The sequence below is a fragment of the Panthera leo genome, chromosome D4 (assembly GCF_018350215.1).
Source record: "Panthera leo isolate Ple1 chromosome D4, P.leo_Ple1_pat1.1, whole genome shotgun sequence".
Taxonomy (NCBI): domain Eukaryota; kingdom Metazoa; phylum Chordata; class Mammalia; order Carnivora; family Felidae; genus Panthera; species Panthera leo.
In genome coordinates, this window is record NC_056691.1 from 85,716,526 (window position 1) to 85,740,361 (window position 23,836).

At 48.6% G+C, this 23,836-nt stretch overlaps 1 protein-coding gene across 4 annotated transcripts in view; it reads left to right on the forward strand.

Annotated features, from left to right (window-relative positions):
• Window positions 1-23,836, forward strand: part of GARNL3 (GTPase activating Rap/RanGAP domain like 3) — a 149,728-nt gene that overhangs the window by 112,521 nt on the left and 13,371 nt on the right. For all 4 annotated transcript variants that reach the window (XM_042914066.1, XM_042914068.1, XM_042914067.1 and 1 more), the window contains 9 exons: window positions 2,078-2,193; window positions 4,030-4,134; window positions 5,160-5,234; window positions 8,571-8,682; window positions 13,236-13,334; window positions 13,686-13,802; window positions 14,566-14,741; window positions 16,208-16,366; window positions 22,961-23,027. In XM_042914066.1, coding sequence (XP_042770000.1) covers window positions 2,078-2,193; window positions 4,030-4,134; window positions 5,160-5,234; window positions 8,571-8,682; window positions 13,236-13,334; window positions 13,686-13,802; window positions 14,566-14,741; window positions 16,208-16,366; window positions 22,961-23,027 — 1,026 coding nt within the window. The remainder of the gene's footprint in view (window positions 1-2,077; window positions 2,194-4,029; window positions 4,135-5,159; window positions 5,235-8,570; window positions 8,683-13,235; window positions 13,335-13,685; window positions 13,803-14,565; window positions 14,742-16,207; window positions 16,367-22,960; window positions 23,028-23,836) is intronic.

The following is a 23,836-nucleotide window of genomic DNA, read 5'->3' on the forward strand; positions in this document are numbered from 1 at the left end:
CGAGTGTGTGTGTGTGTGTGTGTGTGTGTGTGTGTGTGCGCGCGCGCGTGCACGCACACGCGCCCATGAGAAAGACCCACAGAGAGAATGTGGATATGATACGTGTAGAACCTGGCCATCCAGTCTTCACTAGCTGGTGAGCATACATTTTAGCTCCACCGATAATTCTCAAACACCTGACCCTGAGCCCCCCATCTTCTGAACCCCAAGAGCTCGCTTCCTCCCTCCCCGGAATAGCCCGGTTATTATAGCTGTAAGTCCGGCTCGCAGTCTGCATCCAGAAGAACGCGCCCAGTGCTGCCAGATATTCCGAGTTTTAGAAACAAGCCAAAAATCTGAAGTGGTATGTGAAATTGCCTGAATCTTACAATGGGGGTCCACCAGAGGATCAGGCAGAGAGCAAGAAACAGACCTGAAGCAGAGTCAGCAACGGAGAATAGGTTTAGCAGCTAGAAATGGGGAGCATCTTGGAAGCCAGGGCTCAGGAGGTAGGCAGTGTTTACAGAGCGTCTGCAGCAGGGACAGGGCCGCTGCAGGCATGGAGCCCTTGAACCATGATTAGAGATGATTCAGGAGCCTAAGAACCCAGCTTATTGGTATATCTGCTGATTTCAATGGAGTCAGTCAACAGAGTGACTTTGAGCAGCACCCTTGGATGCTTGGGTAGAATGAGGCAAAGGCCTCAGTTGATCTATAGTTGAAAACATGCACAGTCGATCTAGTGGAAAACGTGGAAGTCGATCTGTGGGCTGTGAAGAGAGTCGTTGAAGGAATGGAGCATGGAGCCAGGAAGGACCAGGAGGGATTGATGGACTGAGAGAAAAGGTACAAGCCAGGGGAGCCAAAGTCTTTTTGAATTCCAGACTGGATGTTAACAGGAGAGAGGAAGAAGGCCAGGCAGGAAACTCCAAGATCACAAGAAATGGCGTTTCAACAGGATTTTTAATCTTTTCCCTTTATTTGGCTGAAACAGGTCATTTAAAATGGATTTTTTTTTTCTGGGGCACTAAGGAAATAATATCCTCAAACAAAAAATTTCCAGTCACAGAATTAAGAGAAAATAATGGGTGTGCCTTAAATGCATTCAGTTTAATTTCCTTAAGAGGTATCTTACCACAAACAAGCCCAGCTTGTCCCCAGCACTCAGATCCTATCCAGGAAATGCCTGGGCCCAAGAAGTTCATTTTTCAGTCTGTGAACACTGTTCTTCCTTTGGCACATTATATGAGAAAATTAAGAGTTAACATTTATTCAGTTCGATATGCCTAGTATGGTGCTAACCCTTTATATGCATTATATCATTTAAATTCTTACAACGATCCTATAAGGAAATACAATTATACCCATTTTACAGGGTAGAAAATTGCCCCCCCAAGAAGCTAAATAATTTTCTTAAGAATGTAGCAGCACAGCTGGGATTCAAACCCATAACTGTCTTGATTTCAAGCTCCTAACCCCTATTGCACACTTTCTGTTCTGTGGTCTGATGTGGAACTGGACACTCCACTTTCCTGACCCTTAGTGTCTGTAGCCCACTAACCATCAGCTTTTTTTGCCCAGAAGAAACTTCCATTAGGGCAAGAACCCCAGTACTCTGCTTAGGCAGTTGTTATTTTTCCTAACAAAATGTAGCAAATACATATTTAATCCTGTTAAATGGCATCCTGGTGGTTTGGCCCATGTGTTGGATGGGTGTGTAGATGGTTGGGTAGGTAGATGTTTGGGTGGATGGATGGATGGATGAATGGATAGAGTGGGGGGAGGGAGGGAGGGAGGGAGGGAGGAATGCTAGATGGGGGCAGGTTGGGTGTGTACTAGGTCAAGTAATTAGATACACCCTCTGCTCTGGAAGCTTGAAGTCCAACGGGAAAGGTAAGACAGAGATACCTATGAACTATGGGTTTGGATAGAAAAATTTAGAGATTTAAACATTCTTCCATGAAGGAAGGGTAGTGCCAGTGGTAATACCAGTATTTGGAAAGTGGGTGGCATTCACTGTAAAGAGTTTCCTTGAGAAGGACATTCTTCAATAGCATGTTAGTATTCGTAACTCCCTTTATAATTTGATTTATTTTAGTAATTAATGGTGAAAAAGCCACTTTGGAAACCCCAACATTTGCCCAGAAACGTCGACGTACTCTGGATATGTTGATTCGATCTTTATACCAGGATTTGATGCCAGATTTACATAAGGTAACCCTGGGTCCGTGGTCCTCTTTCCTTCTCATGGGTTTGGGTTAAGAACACCAGTCCTAGCAATGAGTCCTGGTTAGAAAAACACAGGAGTTGCCTTGATCCTTGCTGTTAACACCGGACTGTGGCCACCATGGCCAACACTGGTTCTCTCGTTGTTACCACAAGAAAGAGTGTGGAATGTCCATATACAGGAACGTGGTTTTCAGAAACCACAGACCTGTGGGAATGGAGGTGCAGACTGGGGGCATGAGTGTCAATCCGTAATCCCTGGAGTATTCGAGAGTGCTTTTGGGGGGTGCCTGTCCTTGGTGGTACTGTTCAACATTACCAGTGACATAGAGCTGATGGATAGGCAAAAGTAGGGATTTGGGAGAGACACTGGGAGCTTTTTAAGGTTTTCCGGAGATTTACCAGCCAGCCCCATATTCAGGCACTGAAACAAGTATTTATATTTACTGCAGATTCACTTTTGCCAGGAACTTCCTAGGCTGAAGGTATCTCCACACTGATGGGACCCAGCGCCTCCCCCGGGGCCTCCAGGGCCCCTCGGGCTCTTTAGAATCCTCCAGACTCAGTGTGAGATCACCAGATGCACGGGCCCATTGATGCAGAGTAAAAGTAGTGCTACTTAGAAGTATTCCCCGCCTTTAACAAGAGATCCCAGAACAAGTGGGGAGACTCCCCTAGATTCCTTGCGTTCATAAACTCCAGCAAAAGGAACCACCAGTGATGTGCGTAAATAACGTGCGGCATCAGTTTCAGGTGCTCACATGGGGAGATGAAGAATATCCAAATGAGCTGGTGCTCAGGTGATCCTTTCCCTTCAGCACAGGGACCACCACCATTTTATAGGTACCCCTTGACTTCCGGCTGGCCAGTACATCCTAACTACTTGCAGGGATCGGTCTAGACCAGCCCCAAGCGCTAAAGAGCAAGCCAGGCTCACTAATCCGTCCATCCCCTTTTTTCCCTAAGGCCAGGGAGGGGTGCAGAGAGGGTATCGAGATGAAGACATGAGGCCCCTCAGGTCCCAGCTGAAGCATGGCCTTCCCCAACGCCCGGTGAAGCCAAGTCCCCATATTAGGCACTCTCACATTCTGTGTATTTCCCCTCCGTAGGCATTCTCCCATGTGCCAGTCGTGACATCCAGTCCTTAATCTGTCTCCCCCATTAGACTGCTCTGCAAGGACAGACTGTGCATCACCGTCCTCCACCCACCCCGCCACCGCACATCTGGCAGAGTGGTGGGTGATCAGTCAGTGCTTGCTGACTGAATGAGTGTGCCCATTCTCTGACTGTGCACTGGAAGAGAACTGACATTTACTGTGTGTGCGCCCAAGCCCTGTGCTAAGCACCTTACACGCACTTCCTCACGTGGTCTTCATAAGACGCCTCGGAGACGGGTATCAGCCACACAAAGACACCGAGAGCCGTAAATTAACTCACTTGCCCAAAGTCACCGAGAGAGTTACAGTCACACGACTCCAAGGGGCGCCATTCACGCAGAATTCAGTACGCCTTGTGCCGGGGGCGGTGGGGGAAGGGGTGCCGCTCTCTGAGAATGGCATCCCCGGAGCCGTGCAACATGGTGACTCCGTCACCCGGTGGGAAGTTAGTAAGCCCTGGAGCGACTGGCTCTCCACCTGTTGGCCTTTGACCCCTAGTGTCTAGCACAGACCCTAGCACACAAGCCGTGCCCCACGAATGCTTATTGCGTCAACGGATACGGAGGTTGAAATAGCATTTGGACAAATAGGTTTGTGCGTTAGGAGAAGCCGAAGGATGGGACTTGACAACCATCTTTGGAATCCGTGACTTGTTTTTCTTTTTTAGAACATGCTTAACAGACGATCTTTTAGTGACGTCTTACCAGAATCGCCCAAGTCCGCACGGAAGAAAGAGGAGGCCCGCCAGGCAGAGTTTGTTAGAATAGGGCAGGTGGGTTTTATTCCGAAACCTCTTTGGCAAGATGTGCAGTTGTGAGTCCCATCCACATCAGCTGGCCCGCCTGCAAAGAATTTCATGTCTTTGTACTCCTGTGGGAGCTCTGCAGTTTCTTTTAGGATTACTGTGGAAACCACGAGGGAGCTTTTTGATAACCACGCAGGCGTAGCTCTGTGGGGGTGGGGGGAGCAAAGCTTTCTGCGGAGGAGTGAGTACCACTGTCTCGAAGCAGGGAGTCGCAAGGCCCAGGCTGAGCTCCCTCTTGTCAAAGGAGCATGTACCATTTGCCTACCTCCTGGGCATTTCTGAAGAGTGAGGAGCCACTGTGGGAAAAGCACCTTGAACTTCTCCCTGGCAGGAGTAAGCACAGAGCAGTGGCGTCCTCATGGACCCGAATTCCCACCCCGCTGCTTGGAAGCAATCCTCAGAATTTGGTGGCTCACTGTTAGCATCTGATTCCAGATTTTGGAGGAAATCGTTCCCCCTTTGCCTCACTCCCACATGACATTAGTATGTCTCAGTTCTGGGAGGTGACACAGCTTTCTGCCTTGATCTCTTGTCAACACAGAGAAGGAGAGTGGCCAGCTGCAGCTAAGGTTCAGACCCAGAGGAGAGAACCAAGCAGAATCAAGTGACCCTGGAAAGCTAAGAGGCCAAAGTAACTGCACCAAACAGGTGCTCTGTGACAGGGGCGCCCCGACTCTGCTCTCAGAGATTCTGATTCATCAAGCTTGAGGAGGGGTCAGTCTCCCAGTGTGGAAATCCCTACACTGAGACACTGATTAATTGAAATGACAGGATGGCCTCTGGGTCATTGGGGGCTGGGCCGTTGTCGTTAGGGCTTCACCATATTCAGCTGGCTGCATGCCGTGTCTTCAGTGATAAGGCAGTGTGGGAACCTGACACTTTAGTCTGAAATTACTCCTGTCTTATTAAACATTTTTCAAATCACAAGTGTTGAACCTACTGTTCCATTACTGCTTGCTAACAAACTTTAAAAGAGGTCTCTGTCCTGTAAGGCACTAAAACTGAAATCCATTGTGAGAGGGGACGCTCCGTCAAGCTTGGTGGCTTCGGGGATCTGTAAAAAAGAGGTGAGTTGATGATACTCTCCAGTTAGCCTGTGAATGTCCTTTGTCATCAGGGAAGCTATTGCAGTTCTTAGAGATGTGTGGGACAGGAGGGAGAAGAGCTTGTCTGTTGCAGGGCCCTCAGGGGAAACCCCACATAAAATTGAGGAACAGTAAGTGAGAGTCCCCAATTTCCAGAGCGTGTGTGTGCCTTTGCGTGCTTAAGTGGAGCAGAGCTGGTGGGCCAGGCCTGGTCAGGCAGACAGGGCCGAGCAGTGCTCCTCAAGCCTTGTGTGTGTGCAGACCGCCTGGACATAGTGACCGAATGCACGTCCCATTCAAGAGCTCTGGGGAGGAGTCAGGATTCTGCATTTATAACAAGCTCTCATGGGGTGCCTGGACACACTCAAAGCAAAGCTCTAGGGCCATGTTTCCCAAGCTTCTGTGTATACTAGAATCACCTCCAGAGTGTCTGGGGTGAGCCCTGAGAATTTGCATTTCTAACAAGTTCCCAGGAGATACTGATGCTTGTTGGTCGAGGACCACAGTTGAGAAACGGCTGCTTAATCTATAGTTCATTCGGCCACCCCAGAAATTCTGTGGCCTCTGTATCTACTTCTGACTTCCACTTTCCTTTGGCGGGGTAGGGGGAGGGTGGGTAAGGAAACTAGGGTGGTAATCAAAAAGAGAAGAGAAAACAATAAAATTGCATATAAACTTACTTGCATGATTTTGTATTGTAAAACCATTCCCGATGTACTTAATTATGTCCATGTTCCAAGTATGTAACAGATAGTTAAATGGGACAAATCCACGGACAGAGCATCACTAGAGAAGTGTCCATTATAAAAGCAGAAGAATTACGAACGCATTTACTTTAGTGATGAAGCTATAAATGATTTGCATCTGAATTGCAGACCCAACACACTATAAAGTCTGGTTTCGGGGAAACGATGGGCTCAAAATACAAGTGGTGCTGGAAAACCACAACCAACTTAAGGCCAGATTGATGGCAAAGCATCTTTTCCAAAGGTTGCCCAAACTCCCGCGATCGGCTTGCTTGTGTGAATGGTAGAATTCTCAATGTTGCCAAGAGCTGTATAAATACCAAATTCCAGCAGGATTTAGTAACCTCCTCGATAAGAAGTTCTGAGGCATACATAAAAATGAAAGGCTGTGGAAAGGTAACTTGTTCACCAGTGAACAGCAAAGAAAGAGCTTCCATTTTTTCCATCAGTGCATAACATCTACCAGTTGGCCGCAGGCCTTCGTTGGAGAAACAGGGCCCCAGAGGCCCTCATGGACTTCTGTGCAGTCGGCTCTGTGGAGGCCAGAGTCCCTCATGCTGCTCCCAAGAGTGTTTTATTTCCAAAGAGGAGGCTTTGTCAACTCTCCTAGGCATCTGTCATTTCATGAGCTGTGTTAATATTCCTAGAGGGACCGGCAAGGAGTCCTGCCCTTGGGCAGGAAGACCTGAAGGCCTCATTCTCTCCCCACAGAGTCTGCACCACGCCCCTCACGTGGCAGAAGGGAGTCCGGTGCGATGGCAAATGCCATCAGTCCTCAGAGCAGAGCCTCTATGGGACCGGGTCTGAGTTCTTATCGCTGACACTTCATACATGACATCCTCAAGCAACTTTGAGTCCCCAGCCCCTTTGAGAACCCATGAAATCAGTGGACACCCTCCCCCACACTCTAGTTCATTAAAATGTGCAAATGGCACGTGTACACAACATCTCGAATATAATTCCAGGGTTTCACAGACCTCCTTAAGCTCTTGATGGGTTCCCTAGGAGCCTTAGATCTCCTGGGTTTAGAACCCCTGTTCTGCATAAATGTTCCAAATTTGTGTCCTCCACTCGGAGAAAGTTTTGTTATTAAGAGTTGTTTTTCGGTCTTAGTGTTGCCTAACGTTCAGATGTCAATGGCTGCCGCCAGCTGACATTTATGACGTCTTTGCTTTTTCGTGGCCTCCTGTTCTAAGCCACAAAGTCAGAATTTCCAATCATCTTCTTAAGGGAAATGCCATTCCAATTAATGGCCCGAACTGGTGTGGCCCTTTCCAGGTTGTAAAATGTCGTCCCATTCTTTGTGTGATCTTCCCAGAACAGCCTAAGCCTCATCTTGGCAATTAGAAGATTCACTTTGAGGCTTGTGAGTTTCTTAAAGGGAGAGCACATTTTTCGCAGCGTGGTAATATACACAGTATATTATGTGTATACCAAATAATGCCTTTGGAGGCGACCTCACAGCCCCCACTTCTACATTCAGTACGCCAACGTGTGTTCACCCAGTGCGTACAGACACGCCCCCGTGTGCATACACCGGGTCTTACACCATCCCCAGGTGGCACGTCTAATTGAGAGTAAAAGCGAACATGTCACACTTTAGCTTGTCCCTGAGAAACTCCAAAAACATCTTTGTCCTTTGAGGCTAAGCCACGTGCTTTGGAGGGAAGCTAATGGTTCTGTTGAAAATGTCCCTAATTCTGGTGTAACTAAGGACCCACTGAATGGTGCCTGCCGGCCCCAGGCGTCCCCACTCAGCTCTGGGGCAGCAGTGAGGGAGGCTAACTCTGGTGCCTGAACCGAGCATGAGACTAAGGGGAAGAGTTTACAAGGTATGAATACGTCACGTGGGGGAGCACGAATACGTTTGTCGGCAGCACTTTCCAGATTCTTACAAACAGGTGTTATTATTTTTTTTTTTTTAAGATTCTCTAGCCTTAAGTGGGTCAGTAAGCATTTTCATGTTCAGACAATGTCAACTTCTTGCATCGTATATGACTTCATAATTTTATCAAAGCAGCAACACAGGAAACAGGCTTTTTTTGTGTGGAGGCTATATGGATCTTCCTTTTATGAAGACCTAATGTGAATTCTCCAAACAAATAGGCAGCAGTTGGTCCAAGTTCAAGTACTAAAGAAAAACGTGTGCTTAGAAGACGTTACCAATGCTCCGATTGGCCCCGAGGAGCATTATTACATATAGAGGCAGGTCATGGTGCCAGGAACTTGTGACTTCCCTCTTTTCCTACTGCATATGTATTTGAAAGGAGACCTTTCTTCCCAAGAAAGTTAACTGAGGGGCGCCTGGCTGGCTCAGTCAGTACAGCATGTGACTCTTGATGTCAGGGTTGTGAGTTCAAGCCCCACGTTGGGTGTAGAGACTCCTTAAAAATAAAATCTTTAAAAGAGAGAGAGAGAGAGAAAGGTAACTGAGTCCAGGGCCCACTCAGCTCCCAGAGTTTGGGGATACGTGGGTCGCTGTTGCAGACGGTGTACTGTACCTTTCCATCTGAGGGGCCGTGGTGTATTGTTTCCGGTGCGCTTATTCTCCGATGCTTTTGTCACCTCGCAGCCTTGGGAGCCCCAGTGTTTCTGCAGTAATTTCCCTCACGAAGCCGTGTGTGCGGATCCCTGGGGCCAGGCCTTGCTGGTTTCCACTGATGCTGGCGTCTTGCTAGTGGATGGTTAGTGAGTAGCTGTCCTTCAAATGTCTTTCTTTGTGTAATTTGTAGTACTTCTAAGATGGGTGACCGCCAGCCAACTCCCTGCAGATAAACGCATCATCCTCAGTGAGGTTAGCCAGGTTTCCTTTCCTTACAAAATTAACCCCTTCTTTTCAGGACAAGCAGAGGGAATATATTCTGAACAAGCGAGCCAGAGGGTGAGTCGTGCATGACAGGTTTATCCCTTCCCCAAATCTCCTTAGTCTGCGGACATCAAATGACCCACAAAAGGAATCTCCTTTTTGGTCATTACTTATCATGATTCCACCATTTTACCTTAAATCAACAAGGACACCGTTGGTATTTCAAGCTCCTACCTCAGGGACATGCCCTCTATCAGAGCTCTTTTTTTTTTTTTTTTCAAGGTTTCTGATTCAAAAAGTACTTGGTGTCCAAAACAAATAATAAGAATCTTAGATAACCCATTTAGGATGGATATAGACACAGATTATGACAGGAAGACACATATCAACTTAATACAAAACCAAACTTTCTGACCACCAGGTGGATCACTGTGCCTGGGGAGGTGGTCATTTCCCTGTCAGCACAGATCGGCTGCCAGTGGGACATGTCCTTGGGGAGGATGCTGTGGAGAGAGTTCACCTTCTGATGGGGATTTCATTTAGACTCCAATACTGTGCGGGCCCTTCCACCAGGAAGCCCCTTTGGATTTTTCCAGACTCCCAGTGAATGTTAAAGGGGCTAAACGCTGGTAGCAAGCCGTCTCCTGGGGCTTCAGAGGGAGCCATGGGCACAGAGTCTGTCTTCAAGGACATGTCCTCCACAGCACAGAAACAGACCACCCAGTCTCCGTTTCCGTACTGATGTTTTATGAGATTCGGAAAGCCAACACTGAGAGATGCCTAAAACAACAGCGTCTCCACAGCCCTAGCCACGACCTTCTTCATTCCCTCCTCAGATGCTGTCAGCAGGTTTCCCAAGTGCCTGCTGTGTGCCAGGCCCTGTGCTAGGTGCCTTCTGTGGGAAGACAGGAGAGGCGGACCAGGCTTCATAATAGATTTATTTCTGACTTCATCTGTCACTTTTGATGCATATTTCAGTTGTGTGTCCATAACGTCATTATTTAAGTATGTGTGTGTATAACTATGTAAACGTATATATAACTAATTTACTAAAAGGCAGATGATCTAAAATTTGTAAGCTGAGAATTGAAATTAGATATTTAATTTAGAAACTGCAAAACTGTTAGAGAATCTTTGTGATCTGGAAGAAAACTTAACCTCCGTGGGCTTCAGGTTTCTCTGAAGTGGGGGGAGTTTTTTAAGCAGCTGAAAACTAGTTTACAATAATGAAAACTGATGAAATAAAATGGGAAAGATGATCATAACAGGAAGGGATTGTGGACATTAGATTACCTACTTTAAATGTTTAGAGCAGTGTCGGGCACAGAGTTGTAATTTAGGAAACAGCAGCTATTACCTTTACAGTATCCCTCTGAACGTGCTAAAAGGTAACAAAATCCATAGGTTTTGCCAGAAGTGCAACCAAATAAAATAATTAAAAAAAAAAAAAACAGTAACACACTATAGACGTTTAGTCTCATCTCTTAATTTTATAGATGAAAAAACTAAAGAAATGGTGTGACTTGCCCAAGATCACACAGCTGATTAGCGGCACATCCAGAACTGGAAGCCAGAGGTGGTTCCTAGTCCAGCGCTGTTCCCACTAAACCAACTACATTTTATTAGAATCAAATTAAACTCTACCAATGTTATTGTCTTTACCTTAACACAGATTTCCAAAAAAAAAAAAAAACATAGTCCCACGCAAATAATTATGTTCTGATCGAAAAAGTATTACATTCTACTTTTTGGTTGTTTTTAGGAATGAGAAAACACGCTTTACAATGACTATTTGCAAGGCTTGCCTAAAAACTGTTCAAGTTCTCTGCTTCTGGTTTTTTTTTTTAAATGTCAAATCCAAATGAAGATCACCACGTCCCCTTCTGCAATTTTCGGCCTTATGGATCCAAAATTTCTTGGAGGTGTCAGATACAAGGATCCTGGTGATGTGCCAGGCAATTCTTTTCTTCCACCTTGAGGGAAGTTGTCTGCCGCACATGCAGCCACATACACCCACGAGCTTGGATTTATTCCTCAGATTATTGTTTTCATTTCCTGGGTGTGCAGCACTGCTAACCCTGTTTGCTTTTGTTAAGGAGAGAATAACCCTCCAGGCTTCCTTTGTATTCCTCATTGTGCTCCGAAGTCCTCATCCTCTTGGTATTTCTTTGTTTACCTTTTTCTTGTCGATACTTAATCATGTTATGAGTTGTTTCCGTGAAGCCGTGAAGCCGAATCTCTCCATTTCCTTTCAGGCCAGGTTCCACTCTGTCCCATTAGCGGCTGCTTAATTTCATTAGACCCACCCCCTTGAGAGTCTGCTTCTTTCAAGGTCGTTATTAAAACTCAAAGATCCTTTGTATTCTAAATGCAGCAAAAGCTACTTTGAAGGCAGACTACACCCTGATTATGCTGCCACCATTTGTTTTGGGGTTGCAGTAATAGAAAAAGCCAGCTCTAAAAGATCATTTCTTCATAAAGAGATTCCAAGAAGGAGAACATGGCAGTGAAACAGCCGTTAAAGCCACGCGTCACTTTCTCATATCCCTGCTTCCTCCTTCCTGTGCTGTGTATAAACCTATTCAGCCACCTGTAGAAGAGTTGATGGAGAAGAAATGCCAACTCACGCTGTAGAGAGGTGGGCTGCTACATGGTGCCCCTCTGTCTTAAATGTCAAATGAAGTGCTTCTGTCATGTATGAATTCCTGACAGTCCCCTAACCCTAACCTTGTGTGATGGCACCATCAATCCATAGGGCTGCGGTGCTGCCTCTAGGCTAAGAGTACGGGCTTTGTCCCTATACAGACTGGGGCTCCACATGTTCAAGACGTGACCCTGGACGAGTCACTAGCACCCCTGAGCCTCAGGTCCTCGTCTGTTAAATGGGAGTATTAGAAGTGGCTGCCTAAGCGGGTCCTTGGGGCATTTCAGTTAAAGAACGTGCGAAACACCGCATCGAGGCCTGGCATTAAGGAAGCCCTGTGTGTATGTCAGCTGCCACTCACAGAAGGGAACGACCGTGGTTGCTTAGTCTGGTGTGAAGATGGGTACTGGCACGATCATCCCATGTTTTGGAAATTCACGTCTGCCGCCAGCAGAAACACAAAGAGCCTGAGATTCAGTTACTTCTGTAGAGGAAGAGGGTAGAGGAGGGTAGGAAAGCCACCGGATGGGCTGTCACAGAATTTACATTCGCCGCGGTAATTTAGGGGAGCTAGAGCAAGCCCTCTGTCTAACAAAAGCTTAGCAGGTTCTGAGCTCTGACAAATCCAGAGCCCCCACCGGCCTGAGGCCTGCCCTGCGAGAGGGAGCGGGAGAGCCCTCCCTTGTGAGGCAGTTATTAACCCTGTCGTGACAACAAAAATCTGTTCTCTCCTGGGCACCATCCAGGGAGGGATGAACCCCCACCCAACCAGACAGATTTCTAGAAGAGCCAAGACCCTCAGGGCCCCACGCACCTCAGTTGTAACCAAAGAAACAAACCCAGACCCACAGCCACGAGGAACACTTGAAGACCTAAATGTCAGACAAAGCACAGATTAAGAAGAAGCCCCTTATCCTGCCTAAAATGTTCCACCATCGCAGAACCTCTTTGCCTTGTGCCGATTCTACATCAAACTCAAAACAGACCCTTTGCTTATGAAAGAGTCTTAGTATTTTTTTTTTTAGCCCTCTGTGTCCTAGGGACCCTCAGGAACAAAGTAATTGCTAGCAGTTTAAGTCCCCCCTAAGTAAGTTTAAAAACAAATCCTAAGTATCATTGCAGTCTCTGATCAGCCATTCACCTGACGTCTTCCTGAACGTTTCCATTGCAATTAGTTTTTTCCTGTCATTTCAGCAACTTCATTGACATTTCTCTCTTATTTTTGTCTAAGAAGGAGATTTCATATTCCTCTACGGAGAAACACTGAAAATTTATAGGTAAACTCCTGTGGGTAGAGACACAGGCATGGAATAGGGTGTGTCTGTATTTGCTTTAAATACAAAAGGAAATTTTAGTTTTGGTTGAATTTTGGTTTTAGACAAAATCGTCTAAGAAATGACGCAATTTCGAACATTACATAAAAATAAGATAATACTTAATGGCTGAGCTTTTTATTGTACTTTTTTTTAACTTGCTGTTCAGTCCTTTGGTTACAATGCCAGTAAGAACCGGGATGGAGGGATGCGGATTTTTCTCTGCCGAGTATGGAAGAGGAGAATATAGTTTCTAGGCCCCGCTGTTCTGCTCCCTACATAGAGGAAGGAAGTCAGTCCTTCTCCCTGAGAGCATAGGGCTTGAACTTACTGCGTAGACCTTACGAACGCTCCAGAAGCTGACCTTCCTTGCCTAGACAGAACTGGGGTCCAGAGCCACTCACAGGCATGTATTACAGGTTCTGAACCTGTAGCCTGGGTACAGTGTCAGGGTGACCACGTCTCCTCTTCCAGATGACCTTCCGTCAGTGCCCGTGTTTGACAAGACCCTGCCAGTAAAACAGATACACGTGCTGGAGACCCTGGACCTTTTGATCCTCAGAGCTGACAAAGGTGATGTTCCCCTTCCCGGTAGCGTCCTCTGAGAGGGGGGGGAAGCGTGTGGCCCTCCGTGGCCGACCGTGAGGGTCACGAGGGTCCGACTGCGTGGGTCACGCCAGCTACTGCTTCACAGGTGCCCGGTGCTCAGGGTCCCCGGGCGGCCCTGTGTTCTCTGAGGAGGGGGCGGTGAGGGAGGAGGGTGGCGGGGCACATCCTTCAGTGCACGGTTGGGGAAAGCCGGCGTGGGGTTTCTCCCCACTTCTGGAACACCTCGGCTCCTAGTTCTGTGGCAGTAGCTTGCCTGCACCGTCTGCTCTTCCCGTCTTCCCAACAATCTCTTCCTCCACCTTCTCTCCCTCACAGGGAAAGACGCCCGCCTCTTTGTCTTCAGGCTCAGCGCCGTGCACAAGGCCGTCGAGGGCAAACAGGCCGTGAAGGGCAAGTGTGACTGCAGGGACAACAAGCTGGAGAAAACAAAAGGTGACTGGAGTCTTCGTATTTGGGTGCTTTCTGTTCAACGAATTCTGTTTTTTTCCTCGGACTGCCCAGATTTCCCTGGAGATGAAAATGCATGGGAATTTGATGTTATCGGTTTGGTTTTTGCTCAGAGACATCACCAAGATCGTATCACCGTTCCTCTGAGAGAAGCCTGAGGGTCAGGCGCCTGGGTGGCTCAGTTGGTTAAGCGTCCGACTTTGGCTCAGGTCATGCTCTCATGGCGCAGCCTGTGAGCTTGAGCCCTGCATCGGGCTCTCTCTCTCTCTCAAAAATAAACAAACATTAGAGAGAGAGAGAGAGGGGCGGGGGGGGGGGGGGGGCGGAGAGGGAGAGAGAGAAGCCTGAAAGGTAGAACAACATGTGGACGGTTAGAGGAAAGTCCAGGCCTTGTGTGAGAGGAAAGTTTTGAAGCTAAGGTGAGTTCTGTTCACAGATCTGCAAAGAGAGACTTTGAGCCTCTGGCTCCTGGCGCTCTGCTCACATGCCACTTTCATTCATACGGTGCCGTGGGCTCGAAGCTAAGACCACAAACTCTAGGCTCCAGGGAATACGACTTGCTTAATTTTCCTGAAACTCAGCCTAACTTGTATCTCACGTCTCCGTCCTGTCTGGTGGTGGGAACATTCTCAGGCATTCTCCCCAAGTTCTGCTTCATTTCCAGGGTTCTTCGGGACCGCCACATTGTTAAAGCCCGGGAGCTTCCAGACTCCTGTCTGGTGTCAGCATCGTTTATTTCTCTTCCCAGGCTGCCACTTGTACGCCATTAACACTCACCACAGCAGAGAGCTGCGGATCGTTGTCGCCATCCGGAACAAACTGCTCTTGGTCACGAGGAAACACAACAAGCCGGGCGGGGTCGCCAGCACCTCACTGCTGTGTCCCCTGCCCGAGTCGCCTGTGGAGGAGTTCCAGTACATCAGGGTGGGTCTGCTCTTCACATCTCCTCTCTGGGCACCTGTTGGGATGAGCACTGGGTGTTGTATGGAAACCAATTTGACGAGAAATTTCATATTGAAAAAAAACAATAAAGTGGATTGAGGGAGGAGAGGACAATGAGTGGTGGTGGGAGCATTGTTCTAGAAAGGATGTCCCAGAAGCCCTCTCCCAAAGGGATCTCTGCTTTGCCTTTGAGCAGAGATCCAGTGAAATATGGGAGTAGGTGCCGAGCATATCTGGAGAAAGGGGGTTCCAGGCAGAAGGAACAGCCAGTTAAGGACCGGAGGCCCTGGTCAAGGCACAGGCAAGAGGCCGCAGTGGCTGGAGCCAAGGGAACAAGGCAGGGAGGTCAGAGAGCCTCAAAGGCCATTGCTAGGATTTTGGTTTCGACTCTGAGGGAGAAGGGGCAGCCATTGGAAGGGCTGAAGCAGCGAAGTGACGTGTTTTGAAAAGATTTTGCTGGCTGCTGGACACAGAAGGGTATGGAGGGAGCCCTGAGCATAAAGGAGGAGACCCTCTAAGAGGCTAACGCAGGATCCTAGCAAGAGACCATAGTGGCTTTGATGGCTGGGGAGGTGGAAGAAGCTGCCCGGCCTGCCTTAGAGGATTTAGGGCTCCGCTGAGGGTGGGACCTTGCGAGAGAAGCCTCCTTGGGGGCCCCGTCCCTTTCCTGCTCTCACTGTCTCTTCCCTTTTTTAAATTGTTGGTACGTTATGTGACCTGTGTCACACATTGGCCACTAAGGCAAACTTCGCCTGTGGATGAGCTGAGCAATTATTTTTGCCAGAATTAAAGCCGCCTGAATTATGCATATCAGTTTCTGCTCACATTCAGTTTAAGGACTGAACAGCATAACAGTTAAGTTAAAACAAGTTAAAATCTTGCTCTAATTAGGTGTTAATCTTCTTAATACAGTAATTAGCCATCTTAACGACTGTTCGCGTAGAGCATGTACATTTATGTGGAGTATCAGCTCTCCTGTGCTCAAATCTTCGTTCTACCACATTTAACTGTGCGAGTGTGGGCAAGTCATGTGACCTTCGAGCGTCACTTTCGTTATCTGTAAAATAGAAGAAAGCCTCATCTACTTCATAAGGTTGTTAGGAGGATTCAGAGAGAACAGTGCCTGGCGCTGTGTTAAGTGCTCGACAAGGTTAGCCATTATTATTTTCTTATTATTAAATCATAGGACAGGCCTGGACTATCTGAGAGCTAATGTGGACCATACTATTGAATCACTTTTGCCAGTTGTGGGTTTTGAGGACAGGTTTGGTGGGGGGGAGTCTGGTACAGTCCCTGCCCCTCTTTCCCGGTCTCCACCTTCCCTGCCTGGGGAGGGGACCCTCTGCTGCATGGAGGGGGGCAGGCGGGGCCGGGGGGTGGGGGGGGAGGGTTGATGAAAACGGCTGCTCTGTGTCCTGACCCCTTCTCCATGTCACCATCAACCACAGGAGATCTGTCTGTCCGACTCTCCCGCGGTGATGACCTTAGTAGATGGGCCGACTGAAGAGAGTGACAATCTCATCTGTGTGGCTTACCGACACCAGTTCGATGTGGTGAATGAGAGCACGGGGGAGGCCTTTCGACTGCACCACGTGGAGGCCAACAGGGTGAGTTGGCAGGTGTAGGGGCAAGTGAAAATCGAAGAAGACCAGGAGTGCTTCCTCTAACCTTGTGATGCCATCATTAGGATGTCTTTTTTTTCTTAATATTTTTTTAATGTTTATTCATTTTTTTTGAGAGAGACAGAGTGTGAGTGGTGCGGGGGGGGGGGGGGAGAGAGAGAGGGAGACACAGAATCCAAAGCAGGCTCCAGGCTCTGAGCTGTCGGTACAGAGCCCGATGCGGGGCTCAAACCCACGAACCGTGAGATCATGACCTGAGCTGAAGTCGGACACCCAACCGACTGAGCCACCCAGGCGCCACCATGATTAAGATGTCTTTAAGATTACATTTATGAGGCCCCTGGGTGGCTCAGTCGGTTAAGCATCCGACTTCAGCTCAGGTCATGATCTCATGGTTCGTGGGTTCGAGCCCCACATCGGGCTCTGTACCAACAGCTCAAGAGCCTGGAGCCTGCTTCAGATTCTGTGTGTGTGTGTGTGTGTGTGTGTGTGTGTGTGTGTGTGTGTGTGTGTGTATCTGTATCTGTCTGTCTGTCTCTCTCTCCGCCCCTCCCCTGCTCATATTCTGTCTCTCACAGTCTCTCATAGATAAATAAACATTAAAAAAATTTTTTTAATTGGGTCTGATTGATCATAGCACTGTTTTGTGATACATTCTGTGGGCCGTGCCACATGAAGTTGCCACTGCTGTTGCTCAAACTGGTTCAATCTAATCTAACTGCCCCATTCCCTGCTCAGCTTTCCCAAATCTCCCCCTGCCATTCTGTTCTTCCTCATAAAGGAGAAGTGAAGCGTCAAAAAGCTCAACTTGAGTAACTACACCAACGAGAACCTCTGGCCATTCACACCCCAAGGGCCTTATTCTCTCCGTATCCCTGCAGACTCACACACAGCTTGGAGACCAGGTGACTGGAGCGGGTCTCCATCCCTGAAAAAGGCCCCCTAGGAAAGGAGGAAGGGACGAGAGTCTGCCTCCAGCCTGAGCTGCACAGTGCGCAGGCATGTCCTAGGTTTGGACAGGATCCAGGCCCCTGTCACGCAGGGCAAGACCAGATAACACTGGAGCCACGCGAGGCTTGCGTGGTGCACAGCCAACACTCCGGCTTAGGTACCGAGGACAAGGATGCCGTGGAGTGGGGCGTAGTTCCTGATGAGAACTTCCAGACCCACAGGCTTCCTCTAGCCCTGTTCCGCTAGGTCCAAGAGACTGCAGAATTCTTCCTGATTATGCTTTACAAGAGATAAAAAAAAAAAAAAAAAAAAATACAACTTGCGTTAGGGCACTACCCAAATATTCATAAAAATTGCTAATTATGGTATTAAGAAAACACCAAATGAGAGCAAGATTTTAAGAAATAGAATAATCTTGGGGCGCCTGGGTGGCGCAGTCGGTTAAGCGTCCGACTTCAGCCAGGTCACGATCTCGCGGTCCGTGAGTTCGAGCCCCGCGTCAGGCTCTGGGCTGATGGCTCGGAGCCTGGAGCCTGTTTCCGATTCTGTGTCTCCCTCTCTCTCTGCCCCTCCTCCGTTCATGCTCTGTCTCTCTCTGTCCCAAAAATAAATAAAAAAATGTTAAAAAAAAAAAAAAAAAAAAAAAAGAAATAGAATAATCTTGGGGCGCCTGGGTGGCTCAGTTGGTTAATGACTCTTGATTTCAGCTCAGGTCATGATCTCACGGTCTGTGAGTTCGAGCCCCATGTCAGGATCTGGGCTGACAGCTCGGAGCCTGGAGCCTGCTTCGGATTCTGTGTCTCCCTCTCTCTCTGCCCCTCCCCTGCTCATGCTCTGTCTCTCTCTGTCTCAAAAATAAATAAAAACAATTTAAAAAATAAATAAATAAAATTAAAAGATCAGTGCTCTGACCCCACCCCAAATCAATTAAATCAGAATTTCTGGGTGTGTGGTGTGTGGGAATCAATCCGTTTTAAGTCTTGCCAGATGATGCCAGTATGGACCTAGTAGAACGAGTCTGTCCTGAAACTCTTCCTAATTTAGAGCCAGGAGAGCAACCCCTCTATCCCAGTACCTGGGAACCAGTAGCCTTTTCCAGCTTCTGAGGAGGGAGGGCCCAACTTGGCTTGAAAAGTTCTTGTCCTTCTTGCTTTTCAAAACCTGTGTGACCAGCTAAAGGACGTAGAAAAATCATGGCCCAGTAGGTCTCTGCACAGTCAGTCCCTTTCCTAGCGACTAGTTTCCTAAGACTTTATGTGCTTTTTCTGCTGGCAATTACTGTTTACTTATATTTAATGCCCTGATAATTCATTAGAGTGTTTGTGGATTTTTTTTCCTCTTAAAATTCCTCTTAAGGCTGAGGAAAAATCACATTAAAGGCAGTTTTCTTGGGTGACTCCTGTGTTTTGTTTTTTCTGAAAGGAGGAATAATTCTAAAATGTTCTCTTTTTTTCAATATGCTTTTAAAAACTAAGTCACTGAGTTTTTCCCCTAAAATTAAAAATTAAAAAAAAAATTTTTTTTTAAGCCCTTCCCTCGATCTAAGTGGGTCAATGTCTACGTTCCATCTTCGGGTACATCCCCAGCTGCTGAGTGGTAGCTAAGCAGGTGTGGGTGCTTAGACACAGCGACTCACCTTTGCAAGGGATTTCCTGTCTAATTGGAAAAATAAGCCCTAGGGAAATGACCAAGGTAATGAACAAAGTGTTTACCCATAGCCAGTCAGGAACGGCCTGCAGGAGCAGGGCTAGCTTTTCCCCAGAATGTTCCTGCGGCCCAGACCCCGGTGCTATGGAGGCAGGACAGAGAGAGGCCGACCTCCCCATAGTCACTGGGCATTTCTGGGTCATTCAAGTTACTCACACTGCTGCTCTGTGCACAGTGTAGATTTTCTGGCCTAGTTTCCTGCCTCCGCTCCTCTTCTCAGCCAAGCCCATTCGATTCCCATTTCAGCTTTCAGCCCCATCTCAGGAACTAAGAGAACCCTAGGTCAAGAGAGGAAATGTTTAAGAAGCACCAGAGCAGCCATCTGAAAGTCAACATCAAGTTCCTTTTACCAGCAGGCCTATCGTGACCTACTGCCCCGGCTTCAGCAGCCAGCATTGGCCTCTTTCCCAAAGCAAAGGTGTCCTCTAGAAGGGACGGCACACCTGGTAATGAGATCTGGGTCTCTGGCTTCGTTGCTGGGCCTGAGTCCCCATCTTGACCAAAGGCCTGGAACCCAGTGGGTCTCAGTTGGGAGCTCACCCCAGAATCAATCACATGGGAAGGCCAGACACTGACCCGACAGTGGTTCCCACTTTCAGCTGGGGCTGGGGATGGTGGGTTGCAGACTTGGCTCGTTTCAAGTCTGTGTTTTGAATTTTCACAACCACCATATGTTACTTTTATCATTTTAAGATGCCAATAAAGTGAAATACTTATTTTTAATCAAATAGAAAATTAAAAGCTAACACCTGTGTCCTACCCTAGACCTACTATATCAGGATCTCTAGAGCAAATATATATATATATATATTTTTTTTTTTAAACTCTCTCTTTTTTTAATGTTTATTTATTTCTGAGGGAGAGAGCTTGTGTGTGTGCACACACGAGCAGGACAGGGGCAGAGAGAGGGAGACAGAGGATCCCAAGCGGGCTCTGCGCTGACGGCCTCCAACTCATGAACTGTGAGATCATGACCTGAGCCAAAGTTGGATGCTTAACTGACTGAGCTGCCCAGGCGCCCCCTAGAATATATTTTTTAAAGCTCTCTAGTTGATTCTGATGTCCTCACCTGGTCAGGAAACAATGCTTCAGAGATCGGCTCCCACCAGGCCCTTCCCCCAGGGAAACCAACATACATATTGAAGCATGAAATGGGTCTCGCTGTGCTGAGTGTTAACAGAGGTCTGAACAAAATGCTAAGGAGTGCCCAAGGAAGCAATGATCAAGTCCAAGCAGTGGACTGAGTGTCAGCCCCATGCCGGAGCACTTCGTGAACGTTATCTCACAAAATGTGCCCAACAGCCTGTAGGGAATGTGCTGTTCGCGTCCCCATTTTTGCAGAAAAGGAAGCTGAGGCTCAGAAAGGAGGAGTCACTGGACCCAAAACTACACAGCTAGTAAGTAGCAGAGACAGGACTTGAACCCAGGCTGTCTGATTCTGATTCTGTGCCCTTAACCCCCAGCCTGCTGTAGCCTCCATAGCCATGTCCCGAGGCACGATGGGAGTAGGCCACAAAGATTTCCTGTATTCAGTCATGCATTCGCCGAGTATCAGTTCTGCTCCTGCCCTGTGCCAGGCCCAATCTAGGTGCTGAACATCTATAGGCGAGGCCTCTGCTTCACGAAGCTCATGCTCCCCCCCCGGAGGAGGGCTCCAATAAACAGACAAATAAGTGAGCATCAGACAGTGACACACGCGATGCACATGATAAAAATAGAGGGGTCTGATAGCAGAAGGGGGATCATCTGGGATTTGACCCCCAAGTCTTTCTGCTCCCAGAGTTGAGCCTCGCGGTCTCCCACCGCCTCTAAAGCACCCACAACTCTTGCTTGTGGCATTTGCCTCGTTGTACCTTGTTTTATGTATTTACACGCTTTTCTGGTTTTTCCTTGAGAGGTGGAACCCTGCCTTATTTTTTTCTGTGTGCTTCATGGCACCTAGTACAGCGCCAGGTGATGACAGACGGAGGGGGCCAGGGTTCCACCGGAGGGAAGCCAGAGCCAAGGCAGAAGCCCTGGCTGAGGGTGGCCAGTGAGGGCTCAGCACAGCGATGCTGACGACAGCAAAGAGGAGGGCTGCCGGGCGGAGAGTCTTCCGGAGGAGCCCCGGGGGCCCCAGGCAGCACAGACTCTGGAAGGGGCGGGAGAGATGAACTGAAGGAGACAGGCCCATATTCCGTCCTGGGGAGCCGGGTCCCAGCCCGGGGCGACAGCAGGCACACAAAAGACGCCTGAGAGACCCTGAAGAGGATGCTGCGGGGCTCTAGGGGATGGGGGTGCCCTGAGACTTTGGGGCTAGCTCTGCTCACACAAAGGTTTAGAAGGTTTAGAAGGTTTAGAAGGAGGTTTAGAAGGAAGGTAGTCCTATATGAGAGAAAGATAATAGTGCTGATTGTGCACCCTCCTCCGCGTCTTGTGGAATTCTCATTACACTCCAGCAAAGGGAGCATTATCCTTATATACCACTTTCACAGGTGAACACCTAGGGCCAGAGGTTAAGCCGTTTGCCACAAGCCACAGAGGCAGTAAGTGGGGTAGGCGGGATTTTCTCTCGGGTCCGCCTGACCAGTGTCCGTGCTCCCACCCGCTCCCCTGCACTGCCTCCTGCCTCTCGGTGACTTGGACGTGGAATCTGTTGGGTTGAGAACAAGAACGAAAGGCTTAGAAACGTGAGCCAGGGGCTGAGGAGAACAGGTGCCTGAGGTGGGAGGGTTAGGGATTTTGAGCTCAGAGTAAAAGGTGAAGCCATAAAAGAGGAGCGTTTTTCTAAGTGAGGGAAGGGCCTAGACGTGAAGAGGACTCTGAGGTAGGAGAGTGGGCGAGAGGAAGGGAGATGCCAGGGGTCAGAGGCAGTGGAGAGCTGGGCAGAGATGAGCACTGGCCAGACATCTTCGGCTCTGGGAAGAAGGAAATCTTTGTCGAGCCCAGAGAAGGCAGACCCCGATCGCGTGGGGGCCAGACTGCAGGGTGAAGGCAAGTGAGGGAGTAAGAGGAACGGGACACGTACAGAGGGCCAGGGTTTGGAACTCCGGAGGGACCCAGGACATCACCAGGTTGAGCGGTGTTCTCAAACCAGACACGAGGGCCTGGGGAGGGGAGTTTGCCCAGATCTCAGAAGTGGGTCTTCCGGCGCCCGTTCTGTTGCGTCGTGCTGCCTCCCTCCAAGCGCGGGAGAGCCAGAGAATAGAAGCGAAGACCTGCCGCGGTGGTTTCGAGATTGTGACACTCTCCACACTTGGGGCGGGAGGCGGTGGGGAGCCTGGCTCAAGTACAGAGCGGTGAGGTAGCGGACCAGAGACCCATTCAAACTTCGGCTGTGGCGCTTACTCGCTGACTTCACCTCTCTGAGCCTCATCTTTATTTTTTAATAAGTTCATTTATTTTGAGAGAGAGTGTGCATGCAAGCAGGGGAGGGGCAGAGAGAGAGAGAGAATCCCAAGCAGGCTCCGCACTGTCAGCACAGAGCCTGATGCGGGGCTCGATCTCACACGTTGTGAGATCGTGACCTGAGCTGACATCAAGAGTCGGGCGCTCAACCGACTGAGCCTCCCTTTCTTCCTCGGTCAAGTGGGAATAACACCGCGCGCTCCCCGGGGCCGATGTGCGAGTGAACTGATTACCCCCGCGAGGAAGCTTGGGGAACCAAGAGCACTACCTAGATAGGAGTTCTGTTAACAGAGAGCCCACCCCCACCCCCCGCCGAGCTCCTCAAAGGGCAGAAAAGACAGTGACAAAGTCCCAGTGGAGAAAGGAAGGGGAGGCCGTTCTGAGTGTTGCAATCGTGGCCGCCCCAGGTGGAAGTGATCCCACGGAGCCCGAGTCTACAGAAAGCTAAGGGCCCCCGCTAAACCTTTGAACCTGAGAAAGCCTTTTAACATGTCGCGTCCAGCCTGCTCACCACCGCTGCCCTCCCCATTGCAGGTTAATTTTGTGGCAGCTATTGATGTGTACGAAGACGGAGAAGCCGGGCTCCTCTTGTGTTACAACTGTAAGTTGCTACAATTAACTGTTGTTTTTCTGGGCAATTCAAAGGGACTCAGCCATAGATCTACCTGACATACTGTTCCTGTGACCTTAAGTGCACCCCAGGGAGCGGCTATGAATTGCATTTCCGACCTGGCTCTCCCAGACCTCCTGGTGAGATGGTTCAAGGGCACTGTCTCCAGGATGCGAGGTGGTGACAGTGGCTTCCACTTAGGGAGCCCTTACTGTGTGCCGTGCGCTGGGCTCAGTACGCTCCGGTGACTGTGTCATCTAATTCTCAGGGACCTTTATTACCTGTACTTGGAGATGAGGCGCCTGAGGCCTGGAGAAGTGACCTGTCTTTCTCAAGATCATGCAGCTACAGAACAGCAGACCCAGGGTTCACATTTGGGGCCCTCTTGATTCCAGGGCCCCTAATTTTAGCCACGGTTACTATTCTCCTCTTTGCTGTTTCTCAGGTGTTAACGAAATCAGCCTCACCTGGGCTGGTTTGGGTCGGGTGGCAGGGTGGGTTTGGGACAGACCAGGTCAAATGCATCAAAGAGGGTCTTGTAAGAATTTTCAGCCTTTCAAAAGCTAATATTATACTACAGTACAAAGGATCTTCTTAAGGCTAAAAGTAGTAAGGCATTTTCCTAGATCAGCCTGCCCAGTCTAACTAAAACAATAAAACATATTTTTTCACCTATAATTGTATGAATTTAGAGTAGTGATTTTAATCGGCCCGCGTGGGGCCAATACTTCGATTAATCTTTGATTAATAAGTATGGGAGAGCTAACTACCAGCAGAGAACTCTGTTTGGTAAACCTCGT